This window comes from Tachyglossus aculeatus, chromosome X3 (genome assembly GCF_015852505.1).
Source record: "Tachyglossus aculeatus isolate mTacAcu1 chromosome X3, mTacAcu1.pri, whole genome shotgun sequence".
NCBI classification, from domain to species: Eukaryota; Metazoa; Chordata; class Mammalia; order Monotremata; family Tachyglossidae; genus Tachyglossus; species Tachyglossus aculeatus.
In genome coordinates this window covers 9,546,840-9,574,331 of record NC_052099.1, presented here as the reverse complement: position 1 = coordinate 9,574,331, position 27,492 = coordinate 9,546,840, and the positions used below count along the sequence as shown (strand labels likewise).

At 46.2% G+C, this 27,492-nt stretch overlaps 1 protein-coding gene across 2 annotated transcripts in view; it reads left to right on the top strand.

Moving 5' to 3' along the window:
* Positions 1 to 1,269: 1,269 nt before the first annotated feature.
* FBXL17 (F-box and leucine rich repeat protein 17) overlaps positions 1,270 to 27,492 on the top strand; it is a 415,020-nt gene continuing 388,797 nt past the window's right edge. For both annotated transcript variants that reach the window (XM_038770404.1, XM_038770405.1), the window contains exons 1-3: positions 1,270 to 2,265; positions 12,965 to 13,087; positions 15,129 to 15,386. In XM_038770404.1, the coding sequence (XP_038626332.1) occupies positions 1,270 to 2,265; positions 12,965 to 13,087; positions 15,129 to 15,386 (1,377 nt within the window). The remainder of the gene's footprint in view (positions 2,266 to 12,964; positions 13,088 to 15,128; positions 15,387 to 27,492) is intronic.

Below are 27,492 nucleotides of genomic sequence, written 5' to 3'. Positions count from 1 at the left end.
GTGAAGTGACTTGCCCAAGGCCACACAGCGGACAAGGGGCAGAGCGGGGATTAGAACCCATGACCTTCTGACTTCTAGGCCCGGGCACTATCCACTCCGCCAGGCTGCTTCTGCCGTGGGAGCCAATGAGTTCTCTAAGGGAGTGGGGGTAGCTGGAGAATTGAAGGGGGACCCCGCACTTGAACCTCGAGGGACCCCCACAGTTAGGGGGCAGGAGGCCGAGGAGCTGGCAAAGGAGACTGGAGAGTGAATGCAGACCAGCAGAACAATACCGTGAGATGGGAGCCGTCCTCATCAGTCCTCATCATGCGTATTATGTGTTTATGTTTACGTTTGTTCCATTGTGACAGACAGAAACCCACATCCACCACTTAGGGCAATGTTTAGTAAACAAGGTCTGGGAAAGGATCCTGCTAGGCGGCGAATACAGCATACTACTCATTCCTTCCTAAAAACTTTATTTTATTTGATGTCAGACTTTACTATTTTCTCCACTCACTTTTCGTCTTTCTCGTTTGTCCCCCCCCCCCCCTTTTTTTTTTTTTTTACTAAGCCCGGCTGCTTTCTCAGGCTGGGTTGCTGCGGATCCAAAGTTGATCGTCCTGCAAATGGTCCGGGGCCCCTCGCGGAAGGGTTGCTCCGTGAAACGTCTAACGTGCGCCTCGGCCAAGTGGAGTGGAAAATGGTAAGCAGAGCTCCCCGCGAGTCGGATGGGCAAGGAGGAAAGGCTGTTCTCCCACGCGATCCCGCCCCGCGCCTCCTCGTTTGCTGCCTTGGGGCGGAAGGAGCCGACGGGTCCTCATCCGCTGGGCGGGGGCGCGCGCCCGAGCTCCTCCTCCTGCTGTCACAGCGCGCGCGCGGGCCCGCGCCCAACCGTCCCCCGCCCCGGGCTCGGGCTGCTCCCGTGGCGTCGGGCGCGCGCGCGCGCCGCGGCGGCTTGGTACCGTTCAATGGCCCGAGAGGGAGCCCGCTCCTTCCCTGTCCTTAAAGGCGACTCTGCCCACCAACTGAGACCAGCCCCGATCCGTCCAACCTGATCGGCCCCCCGCCCCCGTCGTGCTCGGGTCGGGAAGCGGGTGGGAGCCCGACTCGGCCCGCTCACCTGCCTTCTCGGGAAGCACGAAGTCCCGTGCCCCCGCCCCCCTTCACCCCCACGTCCCGCAGCCCGGGGATCGGGCAAGGCTCCGACGTCCTTTTCCCTCCGCCCCGGCCCGTCCTCTCCGCCCCCCTTCTCCCCCGCCCCCTCCCACCCTTCCCGGAGCCCTCTATATGGGCCACCTGCTCTCCAAGGAGCCACGAAGCTGCCCGCGCCCCCGGAGACTTCGGTGCCGCCGCCATCGCCACCCAGCCCCCCCGCCCGAGCCCCCGTCTCCGCCGTCCCGGGGCCGGGACTGCTTGCTCCGCGGGCCCTGCATGCTCTGCTTCATCGTGCACGGCCCCGCCACCGCCCCCACCGCCGGGCGAGAGGAGGAGCCGCCGCCGCCGGCTCGGGCCTCCTCCTCCGCCGCCGCCGCCCCCCTCCAGTCCCCCGGGCGGCAGGAGCGGCGGCAGCTGTACGAGGCTCTGGCCGCCGGGGACTGCGCCGCCGCCAGCCGCTTCCTGCTTTCCACGGCCTCGGCGGTCGTCGCCTCCTGTCGCCACACGGAGCTGGGCCAGGCCGCCGCCGCCGCCGCTGCTTGGGAGCAGCAAGGTAGAAGCCTCCTCCTCCTCCTCTCCGGCCTGGGGCCGCCGCCGGCCCAGCTCGCCGGCCCCCAAGACATGGTGTGCAAGCGGAAGGGAGCGGGGCTGCCCGCCTGCACCCCTTGCAAGCAGCCCCGCTGTGGCGCCGGGGGCTGCGGCGGCGGGGCTGGAGGAGGAGGAAGCGAAGGAGAAGGAAGGGGAGGAGGAGGAGGAGAGGGAGCGGGAAAAAGCGGCTCGTCGCCCCGGCCCCCCGAGGCCGGCTGCTGCCAGTGTCCCGAGCCGCAGCAGCAGCTCTGTCCCCTCCCCGCCTCCTCCCCCTCCTCCTCTTCCTCTTCTTCGTCTTCCTCCACCTCTTCGTCTTCCTCCTCCGCAGCCCCCGAGCGTAGTGGCGGCGGGGCGCTTGCCCCCGACCCCCCGGGGGCGAGCGGCGGGGACGGCTCCGCCTCTTCGCCGCCCCCACAGCCGCCGCGGGAGAGCAGCGACCCGGACTGTCGCGAACCGCCCGAAAACCCCAACGATCAGGCTCGAGAGGCGTTCCCCGAAGTGGCAGACATCAACCAGCTACCGCCTTCCATCCTCCTGAAGGTGGGTCTGGGGGAGGAGGAAGGAGGCTGGGGGCTCGCCCTTCGTCGTCGTCGTCGTCGTCGTCACCTGCCCGGCTGACAGGGACCGCCATCCGCCCAAAGGAAGCGGGGTGGGGGGGGGGGGAACCAAGCCGCGAAGTCGCCCAGCGGACCCATCCATCGCTGGCAATAATTGGGATCATCGACACTGTGGTGGTCGTTAAGCGCTTACTGGGCGCCCCGTGTGGGACAGGGACTGTGGTCGACCGGATTAGCTCGGATCCGCCCCCATCGTTTAGTCCAGTGCCTGGCCCAGAGTAAGCGCCTAACGGATGCCATCATTATCATTGTTACAAGCGGATGGGGCTGGACGCAGTCCCTGTCCCACGGGGGAGGGCTCGCAGTTTCCATCCCCGTTTTCCAGCTGAGGCCCAGAAAAGTGAAGGGACTTGCCCAAGGGCCCACAGCTAAGTGGCAGAGAACCCATGACCTTCTGACTCCTAGCCCCGAGCTCTCTCATCATCATCATCATCATCAATCGTATTGAGCGCTTACTATGTGCAGAGCACTGTACTAAGCGCTTGGGAAGTACCGTGCCACCCTGCAGGCTGTGGAAGGTTGGGCGGTAAGGTGGTGGACCCCGGCCGAAGAGCCTCTCCCTCCCCCGGACAGACCTCGGAAGGGAGGACGTGGGAGAATTGAACTGTGCGTGCGGAGCACAGTGCTAAGCGCTTGGGAGAGCATCCCGAGGAGGCGGCGGGGCTCAGCGGGAAGAGTGTGGGCCCGGCGCCCCATCCTGGCCCTGTCACTTACCTGCTATGGGATCTTGGGCGAAGCACCTAAAACTTCCTCCGGCCTCAGTTCCCTGGTCGGACAAACGGGGATTCAAAACCCAAAACGTAGACTGTGACCACTCCCCCCCCCACCGTGGGACCTGATCCCGTATCTGACCCTGTGCATAGTATATAGTAAGCGCTTAACAGTGACCACAGTTAGCATTAACATAACCAAGTTTTAGACGTGCCTACTAACTCATGTCTTACTCTCTCAACTGCTTCATACAGTGCTCTGTGCACGGTAGCACTCAGGTACGATTGATTGGTAGAGTGGTCCACCTCCCACAAGAAACATGGAGTCTAGAGGGGGAGATGGACATTAAGGTCAATAAATTACAGATATGGATGTCAGCGCCGTGGGTTTGAGGGTGGGTTGAATAAAGGGTGCAAATCCAAGTGCAAGGTGCCTGAAGATGACCAACTGATAGGCTTCAAAAAATGCTTTAAGTTTCTGGTCTCTAGCTCCCATACAGTTTAGGGCAAGTATTTGTGCCTTCCTCCCTTCCCCGACTTGAACAAAATCACATTCCTTCCTTGGGTTTCTTCAACTTCCACGTCCTTGGGTGGGGGTGGCGGGAGAAGTTGTAGGCGATTAGTGTGATTGAAACCCTTCCAGTTGCATTTCAGAATGCTTAACCATTTGTGGCCACAGAAGTTTGAAAAACCCATTCTGTATGCTTCCCCACTCCTCCTGTCTGATGTACTTGTTTATGTTTTCTACTGAGTAGTTAAGTGTTATGTGGGAGGTTTTATGTCTTTGTTTTGACTACCGATCCACTTAACTATTGATGCTTTGTTGACCTTAGTCAACAAACCGATTTTATGGTTGGAGTTTGGATTCCTGAATGAATGCCCCCTTTCGCTTCTTTGCCGCTGAGATGGTGACCAAGAGGAGCCAATATTTGGGGAGTGATAGTTTTATTTGGGTCAAATTCTGTGACTTTGGCTTACTTGAATTTTATTGTGGGCTATGGGGACTCTTCTTTCTGGGTAAAGATGGGCAGAAGGGAGAAACAGGGCCCGATTCAGCATTCAAACAAGGATTCTGACCTGCCTTTTTTTGGTGGGGGGATACCTTTGGGGGGGAAAAACACAGGATAAAGGAGCAGAACAATTAGTTTTTGAGGGGATGTTATGCAGATATTTAGGAAGATTTTTCCAGGAGAGATTTGGGTGACAGGGCAGGGGGGAGAGAGAGAGAGAGAGAAAGAAAGTGCTGGAGAACTTATAGGAGTAGGTGGAGCACAGGCCTCTTCCTAAAAATTCTGACCATTTGCCGCCCCCCACCCCGCAAAAAAAGCTGCTATGTGTGATAGTCTCAGCTTCAAGTTTAACTGTAGCAGTGTGTGAGTGTGGGAGGCAAGCTATAGTTTCAGCTTGATCTCCCAACTATTAGTGTCATCTTTCTACCTCTAGGATCAGGGGTTCTGTGGTGCTACCTCTGACCCTCTTGTCTTTCAACTGTAGAATGTGTAGAATTTGGCCTCTTAATCTTAAAAATGATTTTGGTCAACTAAAGATTTAGTTACTCCTATATTTAGTCTGCCCTGAGTTGATGAGGTTTAAGAATGATTTCAGTATTCTCCTGGGCAGCTTTCAATCCCAACAGTTATTCATAATGGGCATAAAAGGGGCTTCGTGAAGAAATAAGGCTTTCAGAGAGTACTTGACGGCAGTCGATCTTGGTTTTTTCTTTGAACTTTTCAACAGAATGCAATGGCAAACACGTGGTGAGGGGAGTGGAAGTCAGTTGTATTCAAAAGTTTACTGTGTGCAGAGCACTGTACTAAGTGCTTGAGAGTGTATTTGCTCTGCACACAGTAAGTGCTCAATAAATGATTGAATGAAGGACAGATAGATTCCCTCCCCACAAGGAGCTTACAGGAATTGAAAGGGGCTAGGCTAGCACAATCAGATTCCGTTTTCAAACTTTGAAGGGGGCATACCATGCTGATAAAAGGCATTTCGTTCAACATTGGGCCTCTGCCCCATCCTCCACCTCAAAAGGGCTTCAGAAATTTCCAAGGTAGCCTTTTGCCTAGGTCACACTCCTGGCGTTGGGCTTTAAGGTCCTCCATCAATTGTTTCCTACCTGGGCCTGCCCTCTTCCCGTCACAGCCTTTGATCACATTTTCTGATCCAGTCAAGGAAACCTGCTTATTTCCCATAAGAGCTTTCCTTCCTTCTCTTGCCCACGTTCTCCCTACTACCTGGAATGTTCTGTCACTTCTTCGTCGAACTTGCCTCCTTTAAAACTACTGAGAAGTCATTGGTCTTCTAGACTGCAAAATCCTCCCCTAGACTGTAAACTCATTTAGGGCAGGGAATATGTCTACCAACTTTGTTTTATTGTACTCTCCCAAGTACTTAGTACACTGCTATGCACACAAAGTTCTCAATAAAAGCCATCGATTGAGGAAGCCGTTCGGATTACTTGCTACACTATCCGCAGGAGTATTTACTGAGGCCTTATGTTCCACCTCCAGAACTCTACCAACCTTGGCTACGGGAGGGAGAGTTGAGCAGAGGTATACTCATTCCATTCCTAGCCTGGGCAGTGGCTAGCGAGTGGAAGGCAATCAGCTACAAGTCAAAATTCACCTGTGCTGGACAGCAGCGGCATGGGAGCGAATGGAGGGTGGAGACTCAGGTTTACTGCGCGAAAGAAGGCAATGGTAAACCACTCCAGTATTTTTACCAGGAAAACTCTATGGGTACCCTGCCAGAATGATTGCAGGTGGACAGTGGGGTGTTGTGGGAGAGATGTGTCTGTGGAGTTGCCATAGGTCGGCGACAGCTCGACAGCATAAGGCAGGACAGTGTTCCACCTTGAGTTAGGCTGTCAGGCAAAATCAGGTTGGCACCCCTCGGGGCAAGAAGCATTAAAGGCTTTTGCAGATCTGTGTGGCCCATTTGACCCTTGAGAGAGCTGATTCTTGGCTTCTCCATGTAGAAGAGATGGGAACGTGGTCCACGAGGACACAAGCAAGCACTCTGAGGTAATCCAGGTACGAGGTGGTCAGGTATTGTTCCAGACCTGTGGTCATACATTGGTAGAAAGGTGCATCTGGATACCTTCCTTGAGGAAAATTGGGAGGACTTTGGGATGCAAAGCCTGTGATCAGGGGATGAGGTCAAAGATGTCTCCAAGGTTTACAACACTGGGGACAGAAAGAATTAGCGATGCTGTTGTCAGCCACAAACTGAGAAAAAACCGTGTGTAGGACACTGTGCTACGCATTTGGGAGAGTACAACAGTGTAACTGAAATTCTCTGCTCACAATGAGTTTGGAGCGGGGAAACAGACATTAATATAAATAAATTACAGATATTCACAGAAGTGCTGTGGGGCCCAGGGTGGGGGTGGTGCTCTTTAATCTCTTTCTTTTCCTACATGCTTCAGTTGATTTGTATTTTTGTGCTTTTTGCTTGTCTTCCCTTTGTTTAGACTGAAACTCCTCAAGGGCAGAGTCTGCCTTTTTTTTTTTTCCTATTGAACACCCTTAACTATTTTTTAATGATATCTAAGTGCCCGGCACTGTACTGAACACTGGGGTAGATAGAAGATACTCATCTCCTCTTAGGCGATGTTGGTCTGAACAGTGGCCTGGGGACGGAAAGGACTGCAGAATAGAATCAAAAGGCCCAAATACCTAGGAACTTTTCCAGACTTTGGAAGCAGCGTGGCTCAGTAGAAAGAGCCTGGGCTTTGGAGTCAGAGTTTATGGGTTCGAATCCCGGCTCCGCCACTTGTCAGCTGTGTGACTTTGGGCAAGTTACTTAACTTCTCTGTGCCTCAGTTACCTCATCTGTAAAATGGGGATTAAGATTGTGGGACAACCTGATCACCTTGTAACCTCCCCAGCACTTAGAACAGTGCTTTGCATATAGTAAGCGCTTAATAAATGCCATTATTATTTTTATTATTATAATACACATCTCTTCCTTGGGCTTTGCATTCATGCGCGCAATCATATTAAGCGCTTACTGTGTGCAGAGCGCTGTAATAAGCGCTTTGCAGAAGTCATGAGCATACCAGTGGGTTTCAGAAAGATTTGGGGGACACAACCGTCCCCTGCCACTCCTCCTGTCATATTTGCTGCAGTGGAGATGAGAAATTGGAAAGGACCATGTTTTCCTGCTGGAATTTCTGGATCAATTTCCAACTGGGTTAATTGGATTTTAATGCTGCTGAATTTTTGAGGTAAAAGTATTTATTATTGAGAAAGCATTAACAATTAATAGTACTTGAGTGCCTTCTGTATGCAGAGCACTGCGCTAAGTGCTTGGGAGAGTATGACAGAATTGGTAGACACGCTCTCCTCTCAGGGAGCTCTTGATCTTGCTGGGGTGACCCACTAAAATAGATTAGAAATAGAAAGCAAAAGAGAATAAAGATGTACATCAGTGCTTCAGGGGCATTTATGTGCCCAACTGCTTGTGAAACAAGTGCTAAAGTGGCATATGAGGTGGAGAAATTAATTGGAGAAAGCCTCCTGGAGATATGTCAGTGGGGCTTTGAAGATGGGGAGACCAGGGGCCTGCTGGATGTGAAGGGGGAAGGAATTCCAGGTAGAAGGGCTGGTGTGAGCAAAAGGTAAGCAGCAGCAGCGAGTCAGGCACAGAAAGCACCTTGGCTTGAGGGAAACAAAAACATGTGAACTGAGTTACAGGGGGAGAAGAGCAAAGATAAGTCAGAGATGAGAGTCAATCCAGTGCCTTAAAACCGACCATCAGGAGCTTCTGCTTGATGTGGAGAGGTGTAGACGACAGTGAGAAGTGGGGAGTTGTACAGAACATTTGTTTAAAGAAAAATGGTCCAGGTAACAGTACGATAAGGTCTGGAGAGGGGAAAGGCTGGAGGTGGGGAGGGCAGTAAGCAGGTGGATGTACTGGACTAAGGTGGGGTGCTGGCATGGTAGCAGTTGGGAGGGAGAGCAAGGGGCTGTTTCTGGAGATGTTGTGAAGGAAGAACTGACAGGATTTGGCAAGAGACTGAGCATAGGGGTTGAAAGAGGATTCCAGCATAATGCCAAGGTTGTAGGTTTGACAGAAAGAGAGGATGATGGTGTTGTCGACAGGGATGGGCAGGTCCAGGGGGAGGAGAGGATTTGGGAGGGAAGATGATTTCAGTTTTGGACTTGTTGAGCTTGAGGTGCTCACAAAGCATCCAGATTAGAAATGTCCTGGAGGCAGGAGGGAATGTGAAATGGTAGAGAAAGAGGGGTCGGGGCTAGTGAGGTAGGTTTGGGAGTTGGAGCTGCAAGAGTGTCTTCACTCTCCAGGGGAATGAAGATAGACTGAGAAAGGGAAGGGGACCCAGAACTGAGCCTTGAGGTTCACCCATAAGTGAAGGTGTGGGAGGTAGAGGAAAATATCGGTGTAAGACCGAGAAGGATAAGCCAGGGGTAGGAGGAAAACCAGAAGAGAATTATTAGAGAAACCAAGGTTAGAAAATGTTTCCTGGGGAAGAGGGGATGGTCCACGGTGTCAGACGGCCGAGAGGTCGAGGAGGTTTATGACGAGGTGGTGTCCATGAGATTGGGAAGAATGTGGTCATTTGTGACTTGGAGTCAATGGTCGTAGTGGAGTGAAGGGGCCAAATGCCAAATTGTAGAGGGTCAAGGGGAGGAAATGGAGGCAGCAGGTATATATAGCCCGTTTGGGGAGTTTGGAAAGGAATGAGAGGAAGAAGCTGGGGTGATAGCTGGATAGTTCAGTGGCTTTGACAGCTTGTTCACCTTATTGATGGGGAGATGTGAATGTCTTTGGCTCCCTCTCTGCCTTTAGGGTGAGCTGTTGAAGTTGATGGTCAGAGAGGTAATAAGAGTGGGTGCAGACATTCTTGTAAGAAGAGAAGGGATGGGGTCAGAGGTGCAAGTGAAGGGGATGAATTTCAGATAGTAGAGACAGATTTCTTGAGTGATGGCCGAGCAGAAGGACAGAGCGGCAGAGGGAGCTGGGAAGCCGACAGAGAGTTTGGAGAGGTCACACCTGATGGTTTCCATTTTTGTCAAAGTTGTTGGCAAGGCCATTGGAACGAGAGGTGGGAGTGAGGGCACTAATTTCAGAAGCAAGTTTTGAAGGTCTGAAGTAGTTGGGTGAGGGCAATGGGCATGGCAGTTAAGGGAGACAGCTGCAGAGAGGGAAAGGACAGGGTTTTTTTAGCAGGTGAGGAAGTATCTGAGGTGGCTTAAGTTGGCCTGCTGCCTCAATTTTTCTGCCAATGCTAGTGCAGAAAACGTACCCTGGAGTTAACCCAGGGCTGGGAGTTATTGGCAAAAGATTGACTGGGAGTGGGCTGGGGAGGGGTTGGGGGGAGAGGGGTGGCAAGAAGTCAAGTTTGGCATAAAGGGTGGAATTGAGGGCAAGGGCTTATGCATTGAGAGGGGAGGTTGGGCAGCGAGTCAGAATGAGTTTCAGATGATTGGAGATTGCTTAGGGAGGAAGATAGTTTTGAAGGGAAGGGGATATGTGGGAGAGAAGGCAGGCCAGGGGGTTGTGGTCAGAGAAGGGAATTTCAGAGTTGGTGAAGTTGGAGATTGTACAGTGCCAAAAGATACTGAGATGAAGCGTGTGGGTGAGGTGGGGGTAAATTCAAGTTTATTGATCTTTTCCTAGAGGCTTTCCCTGAATAAGTCCTCCTTTCCTTTTCTCCCACTCTCTTCTGCATCACCCTGACTTGCTCCCTTGATTCATCCCCCCCGTCCAGCCCCACAGCCCTCAAGTGCATATCTGTAATTTATTTATATTAATGTCTGTCTCCCCCTCTAGACTCTAAGCTTGTTGGGGGCAGGGAACATGTGTATTGTTGTATTGTACTCTCACAAGTGCTGAGAACAGTGCTCTTCACAAAGTAAGTGCTCAACAAATACTATTGAATGAAGGAATTAATCGGCACGATAGGTCATGAGATTTGAGAGAAAGGAGGTGGCATCTGGGAGATGATCAGGAACACCCACATGGATGTCGAAATTCCTGATCAGCATAGGAGAGAAGGAGCAGAAGGAGATAAAAAGTGTCGAAATTGATCACCAAATGGGAGGTGAATAGGTAGATAGCCATTAGTAATTGTAATGACTGATAGGCAGATGACAGGGGTTTCAAAGCAAGACAAGGTGGGTGATGGAGTGGCATGTTGTGAAGGCAACAACGTGGGGGGACAAGAAGCTGACCAACTCCTCCTCTCTCTGTGGGTTGGTCAGAGTTGAAGAAGACCCTGTCACCTGCAGTGAGCTAGGATTTTGTGATGGTGAGAAGGAGCAGTAAGTGGATCAGGAATAGGTTGATGACAATGGGGAGTTTGTCTACAGTGCAGTGGGTGCTGCACTCTCCGGTGGAGGACCGGAGAGGCCACAGTGTTAGGGTTGGGAATGGGTTGAATAGGAGCGAGCTGACAACTACGCAGGGGATTGGAGGTTTGGAGAGGTGGTGAGAAAGGTCAGGAATAAGGTTGACGAAGGGGGTGGTGCGCGAGCTCATAGTGAAGTCCTAGGGAACCAAATATTGAAGAGCAAAATTTTCCAGTTCATCCCAGAAGAGAAATGTTTGAGAGGTTATTCTGTAGAGCATGTACATTTGATTAGTCATACCATTTGCTGGGAGTTTACGTGTTAAGATAATTGCGGTATTTAAGCATCTGTGTGCCAAGCACTGTACTAAGTGCCGGGGAAGGTAAATGTGACGGCTCCCAGTCCTAAGTGAGAAGAACAGGTGTCTCATCCCCATTTATACCGATGTAGAAACCAAAGCTCAGAAAAGTTGTGACTTGCCTAATATCACGCAGCGGAGCTGGGATTAGAACCCAGTTCTCCTGACTTAAGCTCATTGTGGGTGGGGAACATGTCTATCAACTCTGTGGTACTCTCCCAACTGTTTAGTACAGTGCTCTGCATGCAGAAAGGGCTCAATAAATACGACTGATTGACTTCCAGTCCTGTGCATTTTCCACTAGACCACACTGCTCCTCTGGTTTAACGGATAAACCTCACAAACGGCATGCTCTGCCCTCAGTGAAGGCTCAATAAATTTCATTGGTCAACACCCCTACTACATGCCATACATATGTCACATGGATTAAAAAAAATCATTTAGGGCTATTTTTAGTATTTAACTATTTTTTTCTGGGTTTTTTTCCCCTCTTCTCTCTCTTCTTCTCTCACCCCTCTCCCCCAACAGACACACAGAGTTTGGTAGACTTGATGTGAATACTTCAGGGGCAAGTTAGAAGGGTGCTGAGAAATTTCACATAAAATGGGTGCACCCTACTGCATGTTAGTGGATTTTAATAGCAGCAGTAGTTAGGCAAATTCATTGTTGTATTTATTGAGCGCTTACTGTGTGCAGAGCACTGTACTAAGCGCTTGGGAAGTACAAGTTGGCAACATATAGAGATGGTCCCCACCCAACAGTGGGCTCACAGTCTAGAAGGGGGAGACAGAGAACAAAACTAAACATGTGGACAGGTGTCAAGTCATCAGAATAAATAGAAATAAAGCTAGATGCAAATCATTAACAAAATAGAATAGTAAATATGTACAAGTAAAATATGCAGTCCAGGAGACGTTGTTCAAGATCTGATTCCTTCTGGATGAATTGATCTTGGGCAAGTGAGTGCCTGTGTGCTTTGGATTTGATCTTTATAAAATGGAGGCTATTTTATAAATGAAGAAATCAAGGTAAGACCCTGCTTCTAGGAATGTTTTGAGGACAAGTGAGATTAGATCTGAAAGCAGATGTTTTGGGAGGAAAGTCCTGTACAGTATGTTTTGGCTTAAACTATTACTGGCATGTGTGTATAAGATACTTGGTTCTTGATTCTCCTTAGATGGAGAAAATTCATATATTAGAGAGGAATAAATGTAAAATGCAAATTCAATTTTAGTGGCTTTTTAGTCTTTGGCCTGGACTAAATTTTAGCAACAATGAGGCTTTCTGGCTCCTCTTCCTATACTTTGGTATGAACCTCTTGACCATCTTAAACCCGTCTCTGTTTTGTCCCAAACTGCTTACTCTGTGTCCTGTTGTGAAAATCTCATCCCTTGCTCTTTTTGGGGATCTTGGTGACTTTTTGCAGCTACCCACCATCTAGTTATGATGGTCTCTCCTGCCAGAACACGTTTTCACTATGGGTTTGGTAAGTGTGAGAAATGACAGAAATGGGGTACATTAGTGTAGCCACGTGCATCTGTCTGGATAGAACACAACAGTGACAGAAAAGTTGTGTGCGTGGCTTGGGACACACGGAGAATACTGCAAATGTGGTTTTCCTGAATGTGGGGTTATTCAGGAATGTAAACCCCTTGTTTCAGGAGGGGTGACTTTTTTTTTTCCTTCCTTCCAGCTAATGAGTAGTAATATTTTGAGGGGGGCCTTCACATTTAGCAGATGGTCAATTCCTTCTCAGGATGTTTTTCCCCCCTTGACTTATTTACTTGTTCATTGCCTTGTGTAAACCTTCATCTCTCTGAAATCCAGAGTCTTTTGGTCTTTCCTACCCATCTAACTGGGTGATGGCTCACTTTGTCACCATTCATGATTGACATAGATGTTTAATAATCTGTGATGTTTATTGCATGTTTACTGTTTGCAGAGCAGTTTATGAGGCATAGGAAAGCCTTTCTTTAAAAATGCAAAGAATTATTCCTACTGAAATGTTAGAAATAAGTCAAACATCTGAAAGCTCATGATTATTTGATTATATAAGTGAATATTCCTGCAGTGTTAGGACAGTTTATCAGCCTTGACTAACCAACAATAGAAGGGTTAGTTAAAACTCAGCATGACTGATGTTTCCATTTTATTATGTGCAAGATTTCATGACCAACTAGTAGAAAACCCCGTTCTCTGCAAGTCTCTAAATGTTGACCACATTTTTCTTCACAGATATTTTCCAATTTGTCTCTGGATGAACGCTGCCTTTCTGCATCATTAGTATGCAAATACTGGCGTGATCTCTGTTTAGATTTCCAGTTTTGGAAACAGTTGGATCTTAGTGGTCGTCAGCAGGTATGAAAAATATATTTCTGAGAAATGGAATATGTTAGGCTTATTGAATCATCTTATTCTTTCAGGCTTGAAATATATGAATATATGGTTCATACCCTTGGCTACAACTCTAGGACAAAATGACTATAATTCAATTTTGAGCCAGATTTATAAGTTAGTATTTTAATCAGTCATTTATTGAGCACTTACTCTGTGCAGAGCACTCCACGAAGAGCCTGAAGGAAGCAGCGTGGCCTAGTGGCTAGGAGTTTGAGGACCTGGATTCTTATCCCAGCTCTGTCACATGCCTGCTGGTGATTTAACTTGTCTGGGCCTCGATGATCTCATCTGTAAAATGGGGATTCAGTTGCTATTCTCCCTCACGTACACTATGAGTCCCATGTGACACAGGGACTGTGTCTAACCTGAGTATCTTATATCTACCCCAGAGCTTAATACATGTAAACACTGGACTGGAAGCCTGTGAGAACTTGACTTGAGTGAAAGGGCAGGGGTCTGCTCGAAAAGTAGAAGTTCCTTTGCTTGAACCAAGCTGCTGCTCTTCTTCCGGACTCCCAAGGCACAGCCATGCTTTGAGTCAAGTAGCGAGATGCATTTAAAAATTTGGTAGATAGGACATTGAATCCCATACATGACAGAGTATGGTAGAGGATTGTTCTGGGGCTTTTTGGCCTTCCTAAGCAATCCTTCTATAGTGTACAGGTTGCAGCATACCTTTGCATTAGCCATCTATTGTTTATTAAAGGTAAAGGCTTACATGGGAATTTTAATGAAGATATCAGCTGTACCCTGTTCTCCCATAACACCTTCTTTTCTATGGCACTAAAGCACTTACTATGTGCCAAGCACTGAACTAAGTGCTGGGGTAGATACAAGCTAATCAGGTTGCACAAAATCCATGTTCCATCTGGGGCTCACAGTCTTAATCCCCATTTTAAAGATGAAGTGACTGAGGCACAGAGGCGTCAAGTGACTTGTCCAAGACCACATAGCAGAGAAGTGACAGAGGAAGGATTGGAACCAGGTTCCCTGACTCCCAGGCCCATGCTTTTTCCACTAGACCATGCTGTTCCACAAAACTCTGAAGTAGGGAAAGCTCAGGTTCTAATGTTCCCCTGTTCCAGTGATGCCTTGTGCACACGTCAGCACAAGCTGTTTCTTCCAATATGGTGCATGCTCTGTCCAAATGGGGTGCATTGTTGGGTGGTCAGTGTTCTAACCAAAAACGCATAGCGAAAACATGTGTTATGGCATAAGAGCATATTTTATCTTTCATGGACCAAATAGTTTTTGCAGTATCACAGTTGAACATCGCCTCCAATTCGGGCCCATCACTAGATGGCCGATTGGCAGGCCCCGAAAAATGATTGCGTCCCCAACCCTTATTCTTTAGGATTGCTCGGCCCAATCCCAGGGGCAACACCTTTTAACACAAATTGCACTCCTAAGCCCCTAAAAGACTTTCTTGAAACTCTTGGGTTTTTTGTTTGTTTGTTTTTGGGTTTTTTTTTGGGTGTGTGTGTTGGGATGGGCTTGGTAGGTTTGAGTTTAACTTAGAGCTACTTAAGGGAGGGCCATCAGGCAGTGTTTTTTTTAAAAAAAAACACTGGGCTGACTGGGTCATTGGTCCGACTAGAGACATTTCTTATTTTGTTAGTCGTATTTTAAAAACTTGTCCAAAAAATGAGGATTGTCAGATGAGATATTGGGGTCCAATCTTTTTGGTATCTCAAGTAGGAAGAGTAAAGGTGATTCTTAAAGTTCCCTTAATTTGATTCCGTTTGGGATAAAACTATATTTATGGTTAAAAATCTTAATGCATTGTAGAGTCTGATTTGGATTCATTATTCTGTAAGTGGAGCCTTTATTTCTTCTCATGCTAAATTAGATTCTCAACTATATTTTCAGTATATACATGGAACACTTCCTTTATTTTATTTTATTTTGGGTAGGAGGGAAGAGCCTCTAAAAGCAGAAGAGTAATCCATGTATTGTCAGTCTGTGGCAAATGTAAACCCTTATAATTTGGTTTGTTTGGCAGGTCACTGATGAGCTATTGGAAAAAATCGCTACAAGATGTCATAACTTAAGTGAAATAAATCTTTCTGACTGTCGCAGTATGTCTGATACAGGCGTCTGTGTTCTGGCATTTAAGTGTCCTGGATTGCGAAGGTACACAGCCTACAGGTGCAAGCAGCTTTCGGACACTTCTATCATGGCAGTTGCCTCCCACTGCCCTCTACTTCAGAAAGTACACATAGGCAACCAGGACAAAATCACCGATGCAGGACTCAAGCAGGTAATCTTAGTTTTATAGAGCAAATTGTGTTGTTAACCCAAGTTTTGTTAAAGCAGCAATATGAATGGATATTATCTGAAGGAGGGTAAAGGTAAATATAGGAGTCCTAAATTGAGGAATTATTTACTCTTTTCTGTGGAGTTTTGGTAGAATAGTGAAGATGTTTCACATATCCCCTTATTTTGAGATGTTTTCCATGCCAATAGTGTTTCTCAATAGTATTGAGAAGCAGCGTGGCTCAGTGGAAAGAGCACGGGCTTTGGTGTCAGTGGTCAGGGGTTCAAATCCTAGCTCTGCCAACTGTCAGCTGTGTGACTTTCGGCAAGTCACTTAACTTCTCTGTGCCTCAGTTACCTCATCTGTAAAATGGGGATTGACTGTGAGCCCCCGTGGGACAACCTGATCACCTTGTAACCTCCCCAGCACTTAGAACAGTGCTTTGCACATAGTAAGTGCTTAATAAATGCCATTATTATTACTATTATTATTCTGGCTTTTTTTATTCCTCAAAGGGACCTAGAGAGCTTTTAGTCTCACACTAGGCATTCAATGCGACTCACATTTTTATGGAGAGGGATCAACTGTTAAAACACCACATAGGGGAAGGTGACCACCCTTCCTGCCTGCATTATAAAAGTTGAGGAATGGAGATGTTTAGATTCCATTTCTTCTGACCTCAAAGTCAGAAGCTAAACTCCAGCTTCCCCTTCTTCCGTGTTGCTCCAAACTCTGAGCTAGAGAATGAAAAGGTGAGTCTGCCATGAGTCCAGAGAAAGAGTGTGCTTTAGTCCTTTTTCTGGCTCTGAGGACTAAGGGAGTTCCTTGCCTTCCCCTCCATCTCATCCCTCTCTTCCCCACTTCCCCCCACACACGTGTATACTCTCTCTCTCTCTCTCTCTCTCTCTCTCTCTCTCTTCCCCCCCCCCCCCCCCTTAGGATTAAAAAAACAAGCATTTATTCAATATTTCTGGGGACCTGCAATATCCAGAGTATTGCTCCTAATGCTATAACTTGAAAGCTACTATACTTGGTGGTGTTTGACACAGGGACCGAGAAGCAGCATGGCCTAGTGGCAAGAGCTCGGGTTTGGGAGTTAGAGGAAGTGGGTTCTAATCCCCGCTCTGCCACTTGTCTGCTGTGTGACCTTGGGCCTCAGTTCCCTCATCTGTAAAATGGGGATTAAGACTGAGCCCCATGTGGGACAACCTGATTACCTTATATCTACCCCAGTGCTTAGAACATTGCTTGGCATATAGTGAGTGTGTAAAAAATACCAGAATTGTTATTATTAAGACACTGACAATTTTGACTCTGTCAGTATCAACTATTGTGGTCAGTCTTGGCACCCCAGATGCTCTTTGATCCTAGTTAATGTTCAGTGCTTAAAGAGACTGATTCACAGTCCTTTTATTGGGTTTGATGATGGTTTGGAAATTGTGGCTAGCCTTGATAACCATTTTGGTAAACTTGAGAGTTAGCTTGGAAGCACAACCATCACCTTCAGCACAGACAGTTTTTCAAAGACCCCAGTGGTTGTCACTGTTAAATTGCCACTGCAGGAATTATTTTCTGCATCTATGAGAATTCTTGCCTGAACCTTTTTTCCCTTTGCATCAAATCATTTGGTTAAATCAGCTTCTATTAGCAGGTGGGTGGCAGGTCAGTGGGCTATAAGTCTCTGTTGTGCGGCTTCATGAAGGGTCTCTGGAAACTTTAATGAATCTCTGAAATTCTTTCTACTGTCATACAGTTTCAACACATTCTAAATTTTTAAAACTTTTAAATCATGGCACTTATTATGTGGCAAGAACTATATTATATGTGTGAAGTGGATGGCCTAGTGGACAGAGCACGGGCCTGGAAGTCAGAGGGTCATGGGTTCTAATCCCGGCTCTGCCACTTGTCTGCTGTGTGACCTTGGGCAAATCACTTCACTTCCCTGTGCCTGTTACCTCATCTGTGAAGTGGGGATTGAGAATGTGAGCCCCACGTGGGACAGGGACTGTGTCCAACCCAATTTGCTTGTCTCTACCCCAGCGCTTAGTACAGTGCCTGACACATAGTAAGCTCTTAATTAATAACATAATCATGATGATGATACTAAGCCCTGGGATGGATGCAGTATAAGCAGATTGGTCAGAGTCCCTGTCCCACATGGGACACTCAGTGTAAGGAGAAGGGAGGAAAGGTTTTTAATCCCTATTTGACAGACAAGGAAAGGGAGGCCCCGAGAAGTGAAGTGACTTTACCAAGGTCCCACGGCAGCCAAGTGGAAGAGCTGGGATTAGAACCTAGGTCTCCTGCCAGGCCTGTGTTCCTTCCATTAGGCCAGGCTGCTGCTTAATAATGCAAGCTGAAGTTTTAGCAAAGAAGGTTTCATATTAAAGATAGTCGCTTCAATTTGGAGGGTAAACAAAACTTAGATTTTAGTAGTTTAAAAGCGTTTTACACAGGCAAGGAAGGAGTTTTGTAGGCTATCTGTAAGGATGCCCTCTGCTGCCTCCAGGCCTGGTCCCTTTTATGCCCTAAAAATCAGTGCTTAAATCTAGTCATGGTGAAACTTGCTTGTAATTTATAATTAAGCCTTCAGTATAAATCCAGACATGCACATTTTTTCCTGATGTGAACTGTTCTTGGATTTGTACTCCTTATACATCCCTCCCTCAGCAGTTTTGTACATATTCATAATCTATATTAATGTCTGTCTCCCCCTCTAGGTTGTAAGCTCGTTGTAGGCAGGGAACGTGTCTACCAACTCTGTGATATCGTACTCTCCCAAGTGCTTAGTACAGTGCTCTGCACACATTAAGCATGCAGTAAATTTGATTGACGTGGCAAGGAGACCAGTATTTTTCATGACTTGAAGCTCTGAAGTTGAGCTTTTGCCTTGATTGGTACTAAAAAATCGCCAACTTAAATTTGTTTTACTTGAGTAGAAATTTCAGTTTGTATTTGAGAATTGCTGTAATGGTACATAAACAAACATGCCTAGTTTTCATAACATGGGTGTTTCATTCTAGCAGAGCCTCACTTCAGGGAGGACTTGTGGTTGTGTCTGGACACCGCATGTGTGTGTATGGGCAGCCATTTTTTTCCAGCACATATGGTGCCGTTTCCAGACAGGTGTGCAATATCAGAATTTTCCTTAAATCTGTCATCGTGTTCTAGCCAAAATGCATAGTGACAACACATGTTATGGCAGAATGGACAATTCTTAAATGGCTTGCTTTCATGTGTGTGGAGATTTAGACCTGACATGGTATGCTCATAATTATGATCATTTCTTAGCAGCTTGTTATGCATGATCATTTGGGGTAAAGCATTTTTCAAGCCGCGTGATCTGATTTACGAGGTATTTGGTTTTGAAGCCTGGGAAGGGAATTGAGAGGGGGAAGAAAAAACAAATTCCAATTCATTTCAGTAAAACGGAGTGCCAGTTTATCAGAGGAGGAATTTTTCTGAAGGAGATACAGTCCCCGTAAAAAATGGAGGGGTATTAGTTTGTCACACCCCTGATGCTTCCTGTGGCACAGCAATGTTGCTGCGTGTTAAGCTACGGGCTTGTTGATTGCCTAGTGCTTTTAGGCTGCTAGGTAACAAATCTGGCCTGCTGGACCTCTGGCATCGACGGTAACTCCTAGACAACCCTGGAGGTTTGAGTTGGTCCAAAATAGTTTTAGAAGACCTGCTCTGGGAGGTGACTTCCACACAGATTAGGGGAAGGAAGGGCCTGCCTCAAGCTGCAGTCTTACCTGAGCCAGAGGTTTCCTGGACAAAACTGAATCCACTTCCACAACCCTCCTGAGCCGATTCAAAGCTCCAGGCTGGCATCTGGTGGAGCGTTGAGCAGAGTTTCCTGGGGTTGAAGGTAGGTGTTCTGAGGCCCTCTCTCACCTGACCTGAACCCCTGCAGAAATTCTCTGTTTCTCCACAGCTATGCTGGAAATTTTTCCACCATGAAAACCATACCAAGGCAGTTTGCTGACAGCTGAGAAAAGCTCTCTATAGATTGGAGTAGAGTGCAAGTGCTTTAAAGGATGACAGCATTGACAGTTAAATCTTTTTAGATGGGATATAAGATTGGAAACTCTTGAGAGGATACACTTTTCTCTGACAAAGTCCTAAATAATGTAATCTGCTGGGGCCAATATGTTGAAAACTTTGTATGGAAGTGTAAGCCTTTGGGGCTGTTAGATTTTTCTATCCTTTGTTTCCTCAAGTGGAAATAGAACTAGTTCGTTGCGATTGTTTCAAATCTGCCTGGAGCACTCAGCCAGATATTTGAAACTCTTCTAGTGTAACTTTTTCTGGAAGCATTTTAAATTTTGTATTAGCACAAGTGCCGTTCATTTTATCGCAAGGCATCTGCTCAACACCTCTGTTGCTTTCTTTCAGTAAATAGATTTTTTTGCATGATTTGCAGATTAAAAAAAGTAGAAAGCAAAAGTCCCGTTTGAATTTAATCAGAAAAATATTTTCTCAGTGATAACTGTCACTTCAGTGAGGTTAAATTTCACTTTGAATTGGCTATGATATTGGACCAGTGGAAAGAGAACCAGGTTCTGCAGTCCAGCTCTGTCAATGGCTTGCTTAGTGACCTTCGACAAGTCATTTAACCTTTTTGGGCCTCCGTTCCTTCATCTGACAGATAGGGCTAATGTAGCCACTATCCTGCCCTTTTGGAGCCCTACAGGGACAGTGTCATATTTAGTTATTTATATCATCCTTAGTAGTTAGCACAGTACTTTGACACAGAGAAAGGGCTTAAGATGCCATAATTATTATTCAGCACTTACTGTATAACAACTTTACTAAGCGATGGCATATATACAAGTAGCAGTCTTGACACAGTCCCTGTTCCACTGGGGGTTCAAAATCTAAATGGGACTGGTCAGTTATTTAGAAAATAAATGGTATTGCAAGCACCTTTACTTGGCATATATACTCTGTGCAAGTTAGTGAAATGCATATGTTCTGGAGTAAATCCACAATTCCTGGAAGATGTAGTCCACTGCATGTATCTCTTTACATTAGATTATCAATCAGCTTGTTGCCATAGGTTATGAATTTTACATTTAACCTTAATATTACTAGACAGTATCTATTTTTCTTTACATTTTTCTATCGTGACTCTTCATTTTGGAGTGCATTTATAAAGGCAGAGTGATCCACTGTCATTGAAGGTGGAACATTGTTAAATTAGGATAAAATGGCCTAATGCCGTGTTAGGGGCTCAGTAGCATGGAAACAGGACTGAAACTCAAAGTTTAAGTTGGGGTGGCTGATAAGCTGAAGGAAAGCCTGCTTCTCACCCTGCTTCTTTACTTGTTCTTGAGCTTCCCTAGTCAAAGTGGGGAATGGTACATGGTGTCTCTCTAAGTCCTGTGACGACTATTGAGACTAAATTTGTTAGATGGGAAAGAATGTCATCTTCTCCCATTTGGCCATACAGGTCAGTGTTAACTTGCAGAATCATCCCACTTAGATGCTATTTCAGTAAGACTGGGTTCAGAGTAGGCTTTTTGCATACAGGTGATAAATGGTAGTGGTGATTCAGGAATAAAAGATAGAGACATCATCTTTTTTCCTTTGCGTCACCTGTAGCATCTTCAATTTTTGCCTGCCTTCCCCTTACCAATGATTTGGAATTATACTGGGAGAGGTAGTAATAAGCGCTTCACTTGTTTTTCTTTTATCCTAGAACAGAGGTTGGCGACCTTTTCTTGCAATCTACCAAACAAAATGAAACCTTTGAGTAGTTGCTGTGCAAAGAACCATACAATTTTGATGGCCTCCCCTGATGTTAGAGGAAGAAAGGAGGGTGGGAGGTGGGTGTCAGCAACAGGTAACCTGTTTCCTGCTAGGTGGAGATCTCTGTGGAGTGGGTGGGTGCCGACCCCCAGAACACTCCGGAGGCTGTCCTTTTTGGGGGAGCTCCTGGGGCCAGAGAGACCCCGGGCAAATCTGGGTCCTGGACTGAAGACACTCTGGCTAGGTAATCCTTGTCCCACTGACTCACCCAAGATGCTCCTGCACTTTCAGCGGCTTTTCAGCTAGCTCTTACCCCTTCTCCAGCTCCTTCCTCCTTCCCCTCTGGCTCCCAAAAGCCCACTTTCCTGTATGCATTCTCTAATTCCTAGCATCCCAAATCCTATAAATCTATCAGCCACTTCTAGCACTTATGTACCTACTAGCACCCATCCTCAGCACCTGTGTGTATGTTCAATTATTTATCTCTAATGGCTTCTTTTATGAGGACTTTGATCAGTCTCCATTAAATTGTAAGTTCTTTGTGAGCAGGGAATGGGTCACTTTTGTACAACCCAGACACTTAGAATGCATTGTATCTAGTGGGTGCTCAATAACTGCTTCTCAGTAGAGAAGCACCATGGCTGGGTTCTAATCCTGGCTCCTCCACTTGTCAGCTGTGTGACCTTGGGCAAGTCACTCCACTTCTCTGTGCCTGTTACCTCATCTGTAAAATGGGGATTAAAACTGGTAGCCCCATGTGGGACATGGACTGTGTGCAGTCTGATTGGCGTGTGTTTACCTCAGCACTTAGTATGGTGCCTGGTGCATAGTAAATACTTAACAGATACCCCCCAAAAACATTGTATTTTCCTTTTAGAGGCAAAATCAATGGCACTGCACAATGAGGATGCCTGTTCAAGAGCCACATTTGATTTCAAGATGAGGCATAAATTCCTGACCCCTGTCGTAGGATTTGCTGTGTTTTAGTATTTATTAAGCATTTTATTTGTGCTATGCATTAGGGTAAATGCACATTAAACAAATTCATTGGTAGTTTTTATTGACCAGGAGCACGTGGAGTAGAGACATAAATCACAGACAGTGGGAGCACTCGAAATAAAAGAAGCGATAGCAGGAAGAGTTGAAAGGTATAAGAATAAACAGCCCTTGGAGGGGCAGTCCTAATACCCTCCTTTCCTCCAGGCACAGTCCTTGGTTCCAAATAACCAATATTCCGAAAGACCCCAAAATTGATTGCAGGTTCCACAGATGCTGACTTAGACTTCAGGGTAGCAGTTATGACATCAGTTTAAGTGGTCTGTGTAAGTCTAACTCACAGGCGGTGGTTGTAGGAGAAGCAGCATTGCCCAATGGATGGAGCCCAGGACTGAGAGTCAGAAGGACCTAGGTTCTAATCCTGGCTCCATCACTTGTCTGCTGTGTAACCCTGGGCAAGTTGCCTGACTTTTCTGTGCCTCAGTTCCCTCATCTATAAAATGGGGATTAAGACTGTGTGAGCTCTATGTGGAACAGGGACTTGTGTCCAACTTGATTATCCAGTGTCTACCCAGTGCTTAGAACTGTACCTGGCATATAGTAAGTGCTTAACAAATGTCATTATTACTATTATTATCATCATTTAAAATCATCTCCTTTACATTAAACAGGCCAAGTCAAAGCCCTTGTTAACAACCATACTGAGGAAGTGTGGAAGGCTGGAGTTGGGTTTTACTAGGTTAGTTTTTAATTTGACTGGGGATCTTTGAGTTGATTATCCAGAATGGGCAACTAATAAACTCCATGCAAAATATCAACATAAAAAAATGAATCTCCCTAATGAGAATGAATGACTAAAAATTGAAATGATGAAAAACTAAATCTAATACCTAAGAGTACTGTTCACTCAATACTTGAGCCATCCACAGGGACATTTTTAAAGCTGAACAGGAGAAAATTGATCATTGTAATGAGAGGAGGTTGAATAGTAAAAATGATGGGGAAAAAGCCAGGTCCGATATATTTCCCTAAGAAAAAGCTAGCATATGATAAGCTCAACTGCTTAATAAATGAAACATTCAGACTCCTGTGGTGGTAATCTCTCAGGTATGATTATTCACTCTTTTTGGAATCCTGTCTATGTACTGCCAAAAGGTGGCGAGAGCACAATAGTAGCAGAAGAATGGTATTTAATTATTTCAGTAAATTGTTAACATATGTTGAAATACTAAGAGTATTTGACATATGTATTATGTAAATCTACCATTTAAAGAGGACTCATCTGTCTTTAATCATGAATCATAAGTGAGGTGGGGAAGGGGATGGTGGGACTAGACTTGAGACCTGAGGCAAAAAAAGACTTCTGAAATAGTGAAAATTCAGCCTAATGGAAATGGTGATTAGGGTTTGGACAGCATACCTTTCATTTTCGAGGGAGTTGTTTCATTTGAAGTATAAGAAGCCGTTGTTTACTCTTCCCAGTGTCTGGTACTGTGTTCTGCACACGGTAAATGCTCAATAAATACAATTGACTGAGGGGATAATACCAATGTCATTGGTTGAGCACCTACTATGTGTCAAGCACTGTACTAAGTGCTGAGGTAGATAAAAGACAACGTTTAAGCAGTCTGTTCCATATGGGGCTCACAGTCTAAGTAGAAGGGAGTTCAGGTATTAATCCCCACTTTGCAGATAACTTCTCTGTGCTTCAGTTCCCTTAAGTGACTTGGCCAAGGTTACAACTGCAAGGCAAGAGGGAGAGCTAGGATTAGAACCCTGCTCCTTTGAGGCCAGTGCTCTTTCCACTAGGCCACACTGCTCTTCGTTTCCATGATTGGCCAGTGGAGGAAGACTGTTAAGGCCTGGTGGTGGTAGTAGTGGTGGTAATGGTGCAGAACCATTCACACTGTCACCCAATGCCCTCAGGACCAGCACCGAGCATCACAAGATGGCTGAGGTTAAGCAATGCACCCTTTGGCCTTGAGACAGAATATCTCTTTGTGCTCTTTGTAACCTCATCTGCCTTTTACACTATCGTGTGTGACACACACATTCCCATGCAAGCTGTGGAGGGAGTCCTTTTATTTCTATATATAAATAAAGCTTGCAATACATATATATTCTTTAAACCACCAGAGGGCCATTTGGGATGCCTTTTAATTTTTTTAACAAATAGAACAGTGGAAGGGTTGCAGAGTAATTGGAATCATGCAGAAGGAAGAGCAACAAGAGACTTGAGAATGTGGAAGATAGAGGTCTGTGTGCTAGGCCAGGGATCAACCCATCCACAGCCCCTCCCTTTCTTCCTCTAAGAAAGAAGTGCATACCACTCTATGCTATTTGCTCTCACCTCGAAGGCCCCCAAGGCAGACTTCCTTCTGAGAGGAATTAAAAAGTGGGGGGCTGGACTTGCCCAGTCAAGATTGCAGCTGGGAAAGCCTGCTATGCCTGCCCTTACCCCGAGAGTCAACCGGCCCCTAGAATCCCAACTTGGTACTAAATGCCCAGGCAAGGGATCAAACAGACTTCTGAAACTCCAACTTCCATCCTTATCCCCATCACCTTTCAGACTGTGAATTCCATGAAGACTTGGGACCGGGTTTAATTCCTACGTGTGTGTTTTTTCCCAGCAATTAGTATTAAGTGCTTACTGTATGCACAGCACTGTATTATTATCTCCCTCCTTCCCTCACTGGGAAAGAACTGCATACTACTCTATGCCCTTCACTCTTTGTTCAGATGAGCATTTCAATCAGCACTGTGGCTTATTCTCACTATCAGTGGCCTCAATCATTTTTGCAAATGTTTATCATTAATTATAGGCTTTAAAGGCAGCAGTAACAACTTGTTTGGTCCAACCTTTGCCTTAACTCTCTGGTATTTGGCAAGAACAAAGCTTTAATTGCTCAATGCAAGACTGATGGCTTTGTCCACCATCAGGAAATAATTTTGAAGGCCTGATGATTCTTGTTGTAGTATGCACCCAGCTCCTGTGTTCTGTTGGAAACTGGGGGTATTACAATGCTGATATTGATGCTGAATTTTGCAAAGATGCAAACCACACATTATAGGAGACCTAGATCTACAGGCAGTCCTCGACTTAACTTTCACATTGTGGCACCAGTTACCAGCAACTGCCCTCCATTGCTGAGCATATGCCCATGTGAATCTGAGAGAAAACCCACAAGAATGAACGTACATGCCAAGAGGTCCAAAGCAGGATTGTTTACTGGATACAGGTGTACAAGGCCATCCCCCAGGGACTGGTAACCTCTGACCAGCAGAGCAGAAGTCCCAATGAAACTAGCGCCCCTCTACCTCCTCCACCATCCCACGTTCCTCCTGACACATCTCTTGGTCATTTTTGGCTGTAGATCATGTGTAGAATTTTCTATCCACTTACAAATCTTTCCCCAGCCAATGCTGTTTTCTCCAGGTTTTTTTTCCCCACATTTACCAGCATTAGGGAAGTACTACTAATCAATCAGTCATTGGCTTTGGAGCATTTATTGTGTGCAGAGCGCTGTGCCAAGTGCTCAGGAGAGTACCATACAGTAGAGTTGGTAGACATGTTCCCTGGCCACAGGAAGCTTATAGTCCACAAAGGGAGGCAGTCAATACATTACAGAGAGGAGCAGCAGTAGAGTATAAGTGCTCTGGGGTTTATCAAAGGGATAAAGGGTTGCACAGGTAACTCAGAGGGGCCAGTAGGAGAAATGAGAACTTAGACAGGGAAGGCCTCTTGGAGATAGGGTTTTAAAGATGGGGAGAGGGAGGGCATGGGTAAGGAGTTGGCATTGGGATTGATGAGATTGAGGTACAGAGTAGGGTGGTGTTGAGAAGCAGCGTGGCCTAGTGGAAAGAGCATGGACCTGGGAGTCAGGAGACTTGGGTTCTAATCCTGGGTCTGCCACTTGTCTGCTGTATGACCTTGGGCAAGTCACTTCACTTCTATGGGCCTCAGTTACCACATCTATGAAACGGGGATTAAGACTGTGAGCCCTGTGTGGGAAATGGACTATGTCCAATCTGATTACCTTGTATCTACCGCAGCACTTTGTACAGTGCCTGGCACATAGTAAGCGCTTAACAAATACCATGATTATGATTATTATTATTATTATTAGAGGAACAAAGTGTGTGGAGTAATAGTGATCATCAATTTGGAGAAAATAATTCCCCCACCTCAGGTGGTGTGCATACATTTTTATACAAATTCCTAGCTGGCCACAATCTCATGTAGTTTAGCACAGTCTAATTCCTTTCAGACCTTATTGACCCATTATAAATAGCCTAAGTCTGCTAAACAACTCGGGATCCTTATCTGTGTAATGCAGTGTTCTAGTTCTCTGTGGTGGGATCACGTTAAGAGCGAGGACTAGCCCCTTCTCCAGTCACAGCACTGGGATTCCTTTGCACAGCCTGCAAAGCATTGGGACCCCTGTCACTCTCCCTTGCCCCCCCCCCCCCCTCCACGCGCGTGTGCACACACACACACAGCCACCCACCCACCCCCCAAATCTCTATAATTCTATTTATTTATATTGGTGCCTGTTTACTTGATGTCTGTCGCCTCCCTCCCCTCCCCCCAGGCTGTAAACCCATTGTGGGTTAGGATTGTCTGTCTTTATTGCTGTATTGTATTTTCCAAACACTTAGTACTGTTCTCTGCACACAGTAGGCACTCAGTAAATGTGATTGAATGAATGAAAATCTGTACCACATAGGATTGAGGATGGGGAAAGTCTTAAGTCTAATTTAGACTTTAAGTTCTGTATTACTGTAGGGTATTTTTACACATGTTCTCATGAGAGAATATAGAATTCCTAAATGCCCCTTCAAGCTACACAATTTTATATTGGAGTTGGTTTATTTACTGAAGGTACATATGACAGTCACATCTGGATGTTGGTTTGTGACTTGCAGAAGGGCTCTTATTTTCAGTTCCACTCAGACGTTCTGTCTTGAGACACTTGGGAATGAGGCTATTCCTGACTGCTCATTTTTACAGTGAAATGCATTTTCAGATATTCTCCCAATTTAGCAAGCTTTATTGCTATTACAGTGCTTGCCTTGTTATTAAAGGAGATAATCCCCTGAACTAGATTTAGAAATGAGCTGACTTCTTCAGCTATCTTGCACCTCTTAGATAATTAGGTTTATTTTTTTTAAAAAAGGGTAAATTGAATTGTGGGGATTTATGTGTCTTCTGTAAGACACCCTTTTATTCAAATACCAGAAAATAATTTGCCATGTGTAGTAGTGAGCTCTGGATGTAAAATTTGTTCTGGTGCCAGTGGAGGTATTTTTTTTTCCATAATGCTGAATTCCCATTTGGCACATTTTTTGGCCCCAGCAG